General features: G+C 40.6%; 2 protein-coding genes across 2 annotated transcripts in view; one reads left to right on the forward strand and one right to left on the reverse strand.

Annotated features, from left to right (window-relative positions):
- The window catches only part of LOC114653862 (protein disulfide-isomerase TMX3-like), a 1,157,775-nt gene that overhangs the window by 944,546 nt on the left and 200,808 nt on the right, over positions 1–12,421 (reverse strand). The gene's annotated exons all lie outside the window — the stretch shown is intronic.
- The window catches only part of dok6 (docking protein 6), a 538,250-nt gene that overhangs the window by 420,268 nt on the left and 105,561 nt on the right, over positions 1–12,421 (forward strand). The window contains exon 3 of the mRNA XM_028803400.2: positions 9,635–9,749. Coding sequence (XP_028659233.1) covers positions 9,635–9,749 — 115 coding nt within the window. The remainder of the gene's footprint in view (positions 1–9,634; positions 9,750–12,421) is intronic.

Below are 12,421 nucleotides of genomic sequence, written 5' to 3' on the forward strand. Positions count from 1 at the left end.
CCCATATACTTGAATTAGGCTGCAAAAGCAGGATTTGGTTGCACAGAAGTGTACAGATCGAGTCCACAACAGAACTGAGTTAATGCAGGAAGTGGTCTTGGTTTTATGGCAGTTCGGCGGAAATGATGTCATGTTTTCATGGATACTGGAAGTGACATCTTCGTGACTGGAACTGGAAGAAACGTCATGTGAGTCAAGCAGGATTTCCCATGTCTGGTCTGCAGAGATTAATCAGGAAAGATTTAATGCACCCCACCACCCCCTGGCTTGGTGTGGAATTACCTTCTTTTGGTCCTACTAGCTACCTCCCATGTGCATGTGTGTGACAGTGCGTAATACAGAAGTAGTCCTTGCCCCACAACTGTATTGGGCTATGCTGATGTATTCATAACAATGAAGCAGAAGAAAATGTACTGAAATGAAAATATTTGTTTCAAAAGATTCTGCTCAAGCTCAGCATAATACTGTTCCAAAGTACTTTAACACATTGAATGTGAGGTACGAGTTAACTCATGTCTCACTAAACCAATCAAAGCATGACATATGAGTTAACTCGTACCTCAGTATACAGCCTCTATAGATGCAGCCAACTTGCTGCCGGGTTTTGCTGTCACATCTCAGTTTCCTACTACAGTGCTGCCATCTACTGAATAGATATAGATTGTTTTTTTTTATTTCAGTGGCAACAGCTTGCAGAAAATGGTGTTTTAACCCTTAAACTGCCTCATACTTGGGGGGGGGGGGGGGGGGGGTTAATGCACCCCTGGACGCCAAATACTTTTTTGCTGCACTTTTTAAGGAAATGTCACAATTCACCAAGAAAAAGTGAAATTTTAATGGAACACATTATTTTCATGCAAACAGCATCACAGTTACTACAACACTGATCATTTTACACACTGCCAATGAACTGTAAAAACTATTTAAAAAGCTACTGCAACAATCTATTATTATATGTACAAGGTGCAACTGACACCATTGATGAAATTAAGTAAATCACCGAGCCAACTGCGAATGATCTGGCTGCATGCAAACGCACAGAGGCCAACGCTGATGCTTGCAGGCTAGTCTAGTGCAGCGGCTGAATCCCAGGGACAGCAATGCTGATTCGCTAGGGGGTGGCAGTGGTAATGAGCTGGCTGCTCAATGAATGTACGACACGGACTGATCAGCTCCGGTGTGCTGGCACATTTCACTGGGAACCGACTATAGCCAGTTGTGGCATTCAATGAATGTACATTGCCGAATATACTCAGTTTCGGCGTGCTGGCAAATTGCATTGGGAACCAACTATTGACAGTTCTGGCAGTTTAAGGGTTAAATAGACAGTATTAAAATTGTCATCTTGAAAAAGGTATAAAGCTGCTGATGTTTTAAAACAACTAGCTTTATTGCAAGATGAATATTTTGATGATCATGACAGTCACATTTTTAGTGTCGTGGCTTTTCTCTAAGTTCACTCCAATATTTCTCATAATTTCTAAAAGGTGGTTGTGCCTTTTAAACTTACAGTTCACATTTAACTTTTTTTATTTTATTTCATAATGTCAAAAAAAAAGTTTCATGACATTGTTACTCTTAAAGTGCTGCCTGAGGTGATTGCTTCAGGTACACTGACAAGACAACAGCATAGGTGGTGGGGCTTGGCAATATGTTTATGGGGGGGGCTTAACTCAGCTTGAAGCCAGGCCTAAATGGTTAAATGGTTGTGATATAGTCCATTAAATGATAGATTTTAAAATACCAAGGAAAACACAACCGAATATTCAAGAGAATATGAAAAGAGATTAGGGGCCTCATGTATAAACGGTGCGTACGCACAAAAATGTTGTGTACTCCCGTTTCCACGCTCAAATTGCAATGTATAAAACCTAAACTTGCCGCGCACATTTTCACGCCAGCTAAATGCTTGGTGTACACAAGTTCTCCGCTCGGTTTTGCAAACTGGCGGCACCCAGCGTTAAAGCAGTGCTTTTGTTCCAGTTTGGTTTCCCTTTCTTTTTTAGATCCACATCCCTGATGCGACTTTATCATATACACTGAAATTAACCGCATATTGTTTATTAGCTTAAAGCATCTGATTGTAATTAGCCTGTAACAATATAATGGTGTACCGAATGGCCAAACTATTCCAAATACCATAGCTGCTTTAGCGTTGTTACTCTGAAGTATTTATCCCACTGCATCTGAGTGTGGAATCACAGCTCTACAGCAGCTGATCAGATTATCGGTATACAGCATCAAGTACACGCTGCCTCATCCATGTGCTATTTGAACTGCTCTCATATGACAAACGCTTCAGAGCCTTTCCTGTAGGGACATCACGGTTCAGAAACAGTTTCATCCCAAGAACTATAAAGGCACTCAATCAGTCCATCAAGTGCTCCTTGTAGAACTGTTTGTACTTATAAGTACAATTACCTCACTGTAAACTTGCGATACATTTGTAATATTGCACAACCTGCGCTGCTTTATAAAGCTCATATTTACATATGATGATTATAACATTTTTAAGATGAAATGTAGCAAAATATGTTTATTACATTACACAGATCAAATGTTAACATCATTTAAATAATCTATATTGTTAATAATTAAACATGTGAGGACACGGTGGCGCCTGTTCAGGGATTGTTCCTGCCTCACACTGTATTCTTGCTTGGGCTGGCGCGACACTGGAAGGATAGATAGATAGAATAATTAAACATGTACTACGAAGATATTTCAATGTTCCTTAAAAGTTTTGAAGAATCTGCGTTCTAAGCTTACAGATGGCTTAACATCTATTACAGAGCTGATTGTGTGGCAATTGGTTACTTGGAGAAAGAAAAGGAAGGAATTGTAAATTATTTCATTGAAGGTCGTGCACGCCGCAGCAAGCATCTTGCGGGAGACAGGAACAATCTCTGGACAGGGCGCCAGTTTGTCACTATCACTGCCCCACCGTGTTCCCATGTTTACTAACATGCTTTAATTCCTATCATCATGAAAATGATATCAAGTATACATCTCAGTATTTTAATTATTCAGAGAGCTCTAATATCACGAATGTAATGAATTCTGTGTCCTATAGGAGGAAGAGAAAGCCTGTTTAAGAAGTACATAGTGATTCACACACATTGAACACATAAAAGATAAAATACAAAACAAAGCATTTAAGGTGCTACATTAGTTATGATGGTATTTGAGAAATTAGTAAATTAAACGATTTAAAGATGAAGTTTATGATGTTTTACTTTAATGACAAACTATGTGAATAAAGTGGAAATTTAGAGATTAAAGTTGACATTTCATGCTTTTTTCCCACTGTGTGGCTATTTATTTTTTTTTTTTCTCTGTACCCTAATAAGCTTCCATATGACTCTCAGGCGGTGGGCTATGACTCACCTTTTCACGGCGACTTTGATATCTGACAACTTCTTTTTTATTTCGGGCACTGTGCGACTTTGTGAACTTGAGCTTTTGAGTTTCTCCGACACTCTATGTCACTCGATCAACTTCCTTCCTTTGTTTGTACCACTGTTGAAACCAACAAATAGTACGTTTTTCCTTGCCTCCACTTTTATATTCGCTGAATTTCTTCTATTTCCCCCGTGCTTTTGCCATTGTCTTTTCACAGAACGCTGAGCTTAAGTGCATGTGCGTTACTTTTCATGCTGACCGGGATTTATGGAGCGGAAGAACGTTGAAGTTGACGTTCGCAAAGATTTATGCATCTGGATTTTTTTGTTGGTACGAACATTTCTGCTTTTGTCCGTATGCCATGTTTTAGTGTGAATTCTACGCACGGTGTTATGCATGAGGCCCCAGGTGTGCAGTGTTTGGGTGAAATTGTAAATGGTAGGTCAGGATGTAAAATACCACAGAAGATTAAAAGTTTTTGAGCATGACCCCTTAATAGAAACACCAGTAAAACTCAGGTTTATTTTGCAATGCAATCCCTGTTGGCAAAATGGATAAATCTTTTCCATGCCCCTCATGAAACCGACCTTCTACTCTAGACTTGACATCTTTTACATTTAGAACATTAGAACAACCTAGACAAGAACAGGCCATTCAACCCAAAAAAGCTCTCCAGTCCTATCCACTTAATTCTTCCAAAATAACATCAAGTCGAGTTTTGAAGGTTACTTAAGTCCTACTGTTTACCACAATACTTGGTCACTTATTCCAAGTGTCTATGGCTGTCTGTGTAAGGAAAAACCTTTGTATGTTTGTGCAAAATTTACCCTTAACAAGTTTCCAAAGGTGTCCGTTGGTTTTGATGAACTTATTTTAAAGTCTTCATCCACTGGACTAATTCCCTTCATAATTTTAAACACTTCAATTATGTCTCCTCTTAGTCTCATTTTCCTTAAACTGTAAAGGTTCAGCTCTGTTAGTCTGTTGTCATAATTCATCCCCTGTTGCTCTTCTCTTGTCTTTTTCTAGTGCTGCTATGTCCTTTTTGTAGCCTGGAGACCAAAACTGCACACAGAACTCCAGATGAGGCCTCACCAGTGTGTTATAAAGCTTGTGCAGAACCTCTTGTGACTTATAGTCCACACATCAAGGCGCTATATAACCTGACATTCTGTTAGCCTTCTTAATGGCCTTTGACCACTGTCTGGCAGTTGATAGTGTTGTGTCTGCTGCGACTTCTAAATCTTCTCATAAGGTGTACTTCCAATTTTCAGGCTTCTCATTGTGTATTCAAACCTCACATTTTTACTTCCTATGTGTAATACTTTACATTTACTGACATTAAATTTCATCTGCCACAAATCTGCCCAAGCCTGTATGCTGTCCAAGTTCCTCTTAAACGATTCAACAGATTCAAGATTATCTGCCAATCCACCAAGCTTGTTATCATCTGCAAAACGAACCAGCTTGTCATTAATATTCCTATCTAAATCATTTATATATATTAAAAATAGCAGCAGCCCTAGCACTCAGGGACACCACTCTTAACATCAGCCAATTCTGATAAGGTCCCTCACGCCATCACCTTCTGCTTCCTATGACTTGAGCCAATTTTGCCCCCATATACACACCACACCCTGAACTCCCACTTCTTTTAGTTTGTTGTCCACCCTCTCATGTGGCACCTTATCAAATGCTTTCTGAAAGTCAAGTTAAATAATATCTTAAGCTCCACTTTAATCACTTTCTTTTGTTGCATCTTTATAGAATTCCAGCATGTTAGTAAAACACGACCTTCCTCCTCTGAACCCACTCTGCCTCTTCAGTAAAACTCCTTCTCTTGCCATATGTTGCTCAATCTTCTCTTTAATAATTCTTTCCATTAATTAACCCTCAATGCACATTAACGTTACCAGCCTATAGTTGCTTGGACTTGCCTGATTTTTATATAACGGGATAACATTTGCCATTTTCCAGCCCTTTTGAAATTTCCCCAGTGCACAGTGACTTTTGTAAATATGCGTCAAGGGTTTATATATGCACTTGTCAATCTTAAGACATCCAATACTGATGCGCTGTGCAAGAAAGCACAAAGCCGGTTATACTTCCTTAGAAGGCTGGCTTCCTTCAACATCTGCAATAAGATGCTGCAGATGTTCTATCAAACAGTTGTGGCGAGCGCCCTCTTCTACGCAGTGGTGTGCTGGGGAGGCAGCATTAAGAGGAAAGACGCCTCACGCCTGGACAAACTGGTGAGGAAGGCAGGCTCTATTGTTGGCATGGAGCTGGACAGTTTAACATCTGTGGCAGAGCGAAGGGCGCTCAGCAGGCTCCTATCAATTATGGAGAATCCACTGCATCCACTAAATAATGTCATCTCCAGACAGAAGAGCAGCTTCAGCGACAGACTGCTGTCACTGTCCTGCTCCACTGACAGACTGAGGAGATCGTTCCTCCCCCAAACTATGCGACTCTTTAATTCCACCAGGGGGGGTAAACGTTAACATTTAACATTATACAAAGTTATTGTCTGTTTTTTTTCACCTGTATTATTATCATTCTTTAATTTAATATTATTTATTGTATCAGTATGCTGCTGCTGAAGAATGTGAATTTCCCATTGGGATTAATAAAGTATCTATCTATCTATCTATCTATCTATCTATCTATCTATCTATCTATCCTCATTAACTCCACTGTCAGCCAAGAGCAGAAAGCTGAGGATGCGGTGGGAACAAGCTCATAGTTAGAGACTGGAAGAATGTAGCCTGGTCTGCTGAATCTCAATTTCTGCTGAGGCACACAGATGGTAGGGTCAGAATTTGGTGCCAGCAGCAGGAATCCACGGACCCCAACCTTGCCTTGTGTCAACAGTCCATGATGGTGGTAGTGGTGTAATGGTGTCTAATGTCATACTTCAGACTTGCTAATACCAGTCAATCTTCTCTTAAATGGCACAGGCTATTTCAGTATTGTTGCTGAGCATTTGCATCCCTTCATGGCCACAATCTACCCATCTTTAAATGTTTTTGTTCCAAACAGTTTCTGTTTTTAATTGGACTCCTGGGCTAATTAAGTGAACTGTTATCTCTTAAGTTCTGTGTTTTGGGAACAATACAGAAATTAGAAAACTAAGTTTGGTAAAAAAAAAATGTATATACAGTATATATATATATGTTACGGCCAAAACACAAAGTTCTGCCAGTTCCTGAATTGGCCAGTCATTTTGCATTTTGGCCGAGAGGTGTGGCCAAAGTCAGAATTACTAGAAATGACCAGTGTATATGCTACTTTGCCCGGCCATTTCGAAAAGTGGCGAGAACTCCCTGGCCAAAATTCAATGTGCTGATGCAAGACTGTCTGCTCAAGGTGTGAAGATACTTAAAAATTCAGATGCAGATTCAGAAGTGAGTTTTCCATTCTGCACAAGAAACTGCTCACACTGGAATCCGTAGGCACAGAAGAAAAATCACTACGAACAGTCGCATCATCCCAATCACTGACCGGTGGCCAAGGCTACACTCGATGCAATTGCACTACTAAGTGCACAACAAATCGCTGCTCATGCCTTTTTTCTTCCGACTTTGGCCGATCGCCCCATGCTATTTCGCAAACCGGCTGGCCAAATCCCGAAATCAATGGAAAAGATCGGACATTGGCTGGTCAATCGGACGTTGGCCATTTCCCGATTTGGCCAGACACGTCCCACTTTGGCCGATTTCGGGTTTTGGCCATAACATATACAGTACTGTGCAAAAGTTTTAGGCAGGTGTGATAAAATGTTGTAAACAAAGAATGCTTTCACAAATGGAAGTGTTAATCATTTAATTTTCATCAATCAACAAAATGCAGTGAATGAACAAAAGAGAAATCTAAATCAAATCAATATTTGGTGTGACCACCCTTTGCCTTCAAAACAGCATCAGTTCTTCTAGGTACACTTGCACACAGTTTTTGAAGGAACTCGGCTGGTAGGTTGTTCCAAACATCTTGGAGAACTAACCACAGATCTTCTGTGGATGTAGGCTTCCACACATCCTTCTGTCTCTTCATGTAATCCCAGACACACTCGATGATGTTGAGATCAGAGCTCTGTGGGGGCCATACCATCACTTCTTGTTCTTCTTTACGCTGAAGATAGTTCTTAATGACTTTGGCTGTATGTTTGGGGTCGTTGTCCTGCTGCAGAATAAATTTGGGGCCAATCATACGCCTCCTGATGGTACTGCATGATGGATAAGTATCTGCCTGTATTTCTCAGCATTGAGAACACCATTAATCCTAACCAAATCTCCAACTCCATTTGCAGAAATGCAGCCCCAAACGTTCAAGGAACCTCCACCATGCTTAACTGTTGCCTGCAGACACTCATTATCATACTGCTCTCCAGCGCTTCGACGAACAAACTGCCTTCTGCTACAGCCAAATATTTCAAATTTTGACTCATCAGTCCAGAGCACCTGCTGCCATTTTTCTGCACCCCAGTTCCTATGTTTTCGTGCACACTTGAGTTGCTTGGCCTTGTTTCCACGTCGGAGGTATAGCTTTTTGGCTGCAACTCTTCCATGAAGACCACTTCTGGCCAGACTTCTCTGGACAGTAGATGGGTGTACCTGGGTCCCACTGGTTTCTGCCAGTTCTGAGCTGATGGCACTGCTGGACATCTTCTGATTTCGAAGGGTAATAAGCTTGATGTGTCTTTCATCTGCTGCACTAAGTTTCCTTGGCCGACCACTGCGTCTACGATCCTCAACGTTGCCCGTTTCTTTGTGCTTCTTCAAAAGAGCTTGAACAGCTCATCTTGAAACCCCAGTCTGCTTTGAAATCTTTGTCTGGGAGAGACCTTGCTGATGCAGTAGAACTACCTTGTGTCTTGTTGCTGTGCTCAATCTTGCCATGACATGAAACTGTCTTCCGCAACCTCACCTTGGTAGCAGAGTTTGGTTGTTCCTCACCCAGTTTTAAGCCTCCTACACAGTTGTTTCTGTTTCAGTTAATGACTGTGTTTCAACCTACGTGTGACATTGATGATCATTAGCACGTGTTTGGTAGAATTGGTTGATCAGACACCTGACTAGAATCCTACAAAATCCCTGACTTTGTGCAAGTGGACCTATAAGAATTGATGCTGCTTTGAAGGCAAAAGGTAGTAACACCAAATATCGATTTGATTTAGATTTTTCTTTTGTTCGCTCACTTTGCATTTTGTAAATTGATAACAATAAACAATCATTATTTATATTTCTGAAAGCATTCTTTGTTTACAGCATTTTTTCACACCTGCCTAAAACTTTTGCACAGTACTATATATATATTAAAATGTATCAAGCAGTTTTATGGGAATAATGTCAGTGTTTTCATCTTGATTTTCATTCTGCTTTTGCAGGTATTCTAATTGTTTAATTAATCCATTATTTACTAATTAGTGGGTCTGACACTAAAGTAGTTGCAGCCTTTGATTATTCAGTGTAGTTTGCCTGGGTGTCTGCTCTGCTAGTTTTTAATTGTCATTATTAAGATATGAATTAAGGGAGCAAACAGCTCAGAGAAAGAGCAAAATATAATGAAATCAACCAAAGAGAGTTAAGCATTTAAATCTATAGCAAAAGCAGAAATATTTCTAAATGTCTTATAAATGTAAAAACCATACTGTTTTTCTGAATGCAAAATAAGAGCAGAGTAAAAAAAAGACCAGCTAATTAAATGAGATCAGTTGTTATCAGGGGTTAGCAGCTGGTTGGAACAAAAACCTGCAGCCACAGTGGGCCCCCAGGACCGAGTTTGAGAACCCCCAGTCTAATGGATAACTCTTCCAGCTTGATAATGCACCATGTCATAAAGCAAAAGTCATCTCAAACTGATTTCAACAACATGACAATGAGTTTGGCGTTCTTCAATGGCCACCCCCTTCTCCAGATCAGAATCCAGTAGAGCACCTTTGGGATGTACTGGAACGGGAGATTCTTCAGAAATTGCGTGATGTAATCCTGTTAACATGAACCAGAATGATTCCAACATCTCGTGGAATCTGTACCATGAAGAACTGAGGCTGTTTTGAGACCCAAAGGAGGTTCCTAACCAGGATTTGTATAGTGCTTCTAATACTTTGCTCAGTGAGTTTATATGATGAAGGGCACTAATCAGTCAGATAAGTGGGTCTAAGTAAACAGACAGCTAATGTGTCAGTTGTGAACTCACTTCAACAAATGTGTCTTTTATTTTTCATTTTCAGATAACTGAACTTCATAATATCAAGAACATAACCAGACTGCCTCGAGAGACGAGAAAACATGCTGTGGCAATTATCTTCTATGATGAGACGTCAAAGACATTTGCCTGTGAGTCAGGTAAGCAGCTGATAGCACATCCCGAGGCTGAGGAACTTCTGCGTATTGTGAATCATCGGATCTAAAGTGATTAAGACATTGAAGTTGAAAGTTAGAAGAGGTTGCTTTGAAATGCTTTCTCTCGTATTTTGTAAGCACTTATGGGGATGTGTTTTTTTTTTGATATATATAAAGAGGATGGTAAAACAAAAATGGAGTACGATTCACTTTAGTGTTTTAGAAATTGAAATTGCTTTCTAATTCTGGGCATTTTTCCAAAATTATTTAAATTAGCCCTGCGGGATGCAATTGAGCGGAGTACTGCCATGGATCTCAGTTTTTAATTATTTGTGCCATGGGCACTTTTTGCTATTCCAGTGTTATCATCAAAAAACTCTTATAACGAAATCAAAAATGTTAATATTTCATGGAGATATTTGTCCCCTTACAAAGTGGCTGTTACCTCCAACTAACTTACTGTGCTGAGGTCCTTGGTTTGAATCTGCTGTCAGCTTAGATGATTTTCTCTCTAGCTTGTTTCATTATTGGCGACACCTGCCAAGTCTGCATGCAGCCTTGTGGTGGTGATTGACGATCAGCTGTCCACAATGGTCTCTCGATCTTGCAGATTCACTCTTATACTGTGCCCACAAGATCAGACCGGATCTGAGTATGCAGCACATCTCCTGGTCCAGGCTTTGGACTTATCACATCTGAACTACTGTGACTCTCTGCTGGCAGGAAAAATTGCATGTGTTACCAAGCCTCTGAAGATGATTCATAATGCAGCAGCACATTTGGTGTTCAACCAGCAGAGGTGGGCACATGTCACTGTTCTCTAAACGTCACTGTGTTGGCTCTCTGTAGCAGCATCATTGATGCTTGCCTATAGAGTAGTCAACAGGTCAGCACCTATATATATAAAGATACTTGTGAGGTCCTATGCTCCTTCTCATCCAATCAGATCTGTTCATGAACACCATCTGGTGATGACAGTTCTGCATCTTATCAAATCTCAGTCCAGACTCTTTTCATGGGTAGCTCCTAGCTGGTGGAGCAAGCTGGCTGCATCCATTCAAATTTCTGACTTCCCTCAATGTGTTTAAGAGGCGAGTGAAGACTCTCTTGTCTGGTGAATTTCTGTCTAATTTTAATTAATTAATTAAAATTCTTGTAACTAAGGAATAACTGAGCTCTTCACCTGTGGTGTGAATATAAAAGGCATTTGAACAAGTACTATTAGACAAAGAGAAGTGCGTGAGGATGGTCCAGGATATCTGTAAGTGATTGAGGACTCAGGGTGAAAGCATGAAAGATGGAGGAATTAATATAAACAGGAAGAAGAACACAGAATATCTGAGGTTTAACGTTGGTAAGGATTCCAACATTAGCTATTGAAAAGAGTGAATACATTTAAATATTTAGGATCAGTGGTAGCTTGAGATGGAAAATTACATGCAGAGATAAGTGGGCCTGTTCACACTCTGTACTGGCAGTTCCCCATTCTTCCCTTGTTGGTAGAAAATGCATGTACACTGGTGCATACCCGACACCTCGCCCCAGGTTACTAATTTGTATTTAAATCACAAGTTCTTCCCAGTTCTTTGTTCCAGTGACCCACACCAGACTCACACATCCCCAAATGCAATGACTTACTCACATACAGCCAAATAGCCAGTCCCAAATGGAGCCATTAGTTGGTGCCTGATTGTATATCACTGAACTTTTGAACACCCCCCAATACATACTGTGTATATATATATATATATATACAGTGGAACCTCGGTTCACGAACACCTCGGTACACGTACAACTCGGTTTACGACCAAAAAGTTCGCCAAACTTTTGCCTCGGTTCACGAACACACACTCGTTATACGAACAAGCCAGTTTCCCTTTCGGTTTGTGCGCGCTGATGATTTCCGCACGTGTTGCATTGTTCTCCATCAGACGTGCGTGCGTGCTTTTGCTGTGAACTCTTTGTGCTCTATTTCATTTCCCTTTCGGTTCATACGCGTCGATTACTGTGTTTAAGCACGTGTTCAGCCTCACCCTGTTCATTGTTCTCAGTCAGACGTGCGTGTTTTACCTGTGAACTCTTTGTGCTCTACAGTATTTCGTGTGCTTTTGCAGTTAACCATGGCTTCTAAGCAAGTGAAGAGTGGTGAGAAGAAAGTTTTGCAGAAAATTGAAATCGAAGTAAAGAAAGAAATTATTGAAAAGTATGAGCGTGGCGTTCGTGTTACTGATCTTGCCGCCGAGTACAAGAAGTCAAAACCTACGATTTCGACTATTCTAAAGCAGAAAGAATCTATTAAAGCAGCTGATGTTGCAAAAGGAGTTACAGCGTTAACCAGGCAGAGGCCTCAAGTGCTGGAAGAGGTGGAAAAACTGTTTACCAGTTTACTCATTTACCAATTTGAGAACTCTTGTGCTTTCAAACAGCACAATGTAAACAAAGCCAGACTGCCAGTGATGTGGAGGGCAAACACGAAGGGTTGGGTCACACGGACTTTGTTTTTGGAATGGCTGCACGACGCTTTTGCTCCCACCAGCTAAACGGCTAAAAACACCAGAAATCCAAGAAATCACAAGAGAGAAAACATCCCTCCATCTCCCTCAAAACTGTAACCTCCTGTCCACCCATTTTCTCCTCACTTCATGCCAGACCTCGACTCATGCAAGGTTAGTTTT

This window comes from Erpetoichthys calabaricus, chromosome 6 (assembly GCF_900747795.2).
Source record: "Erpetoichthys calabaricus chromosome 6, fErpCal1.3, whole genome shotgun sequence".
NCBI classification, from domain to species: Eukaryota; Metazoa; Chordata; class Cladistia; order Polypteriformes; family Polypteridae; genus Erpetoichthys; species Erpetoichthys calabaricus.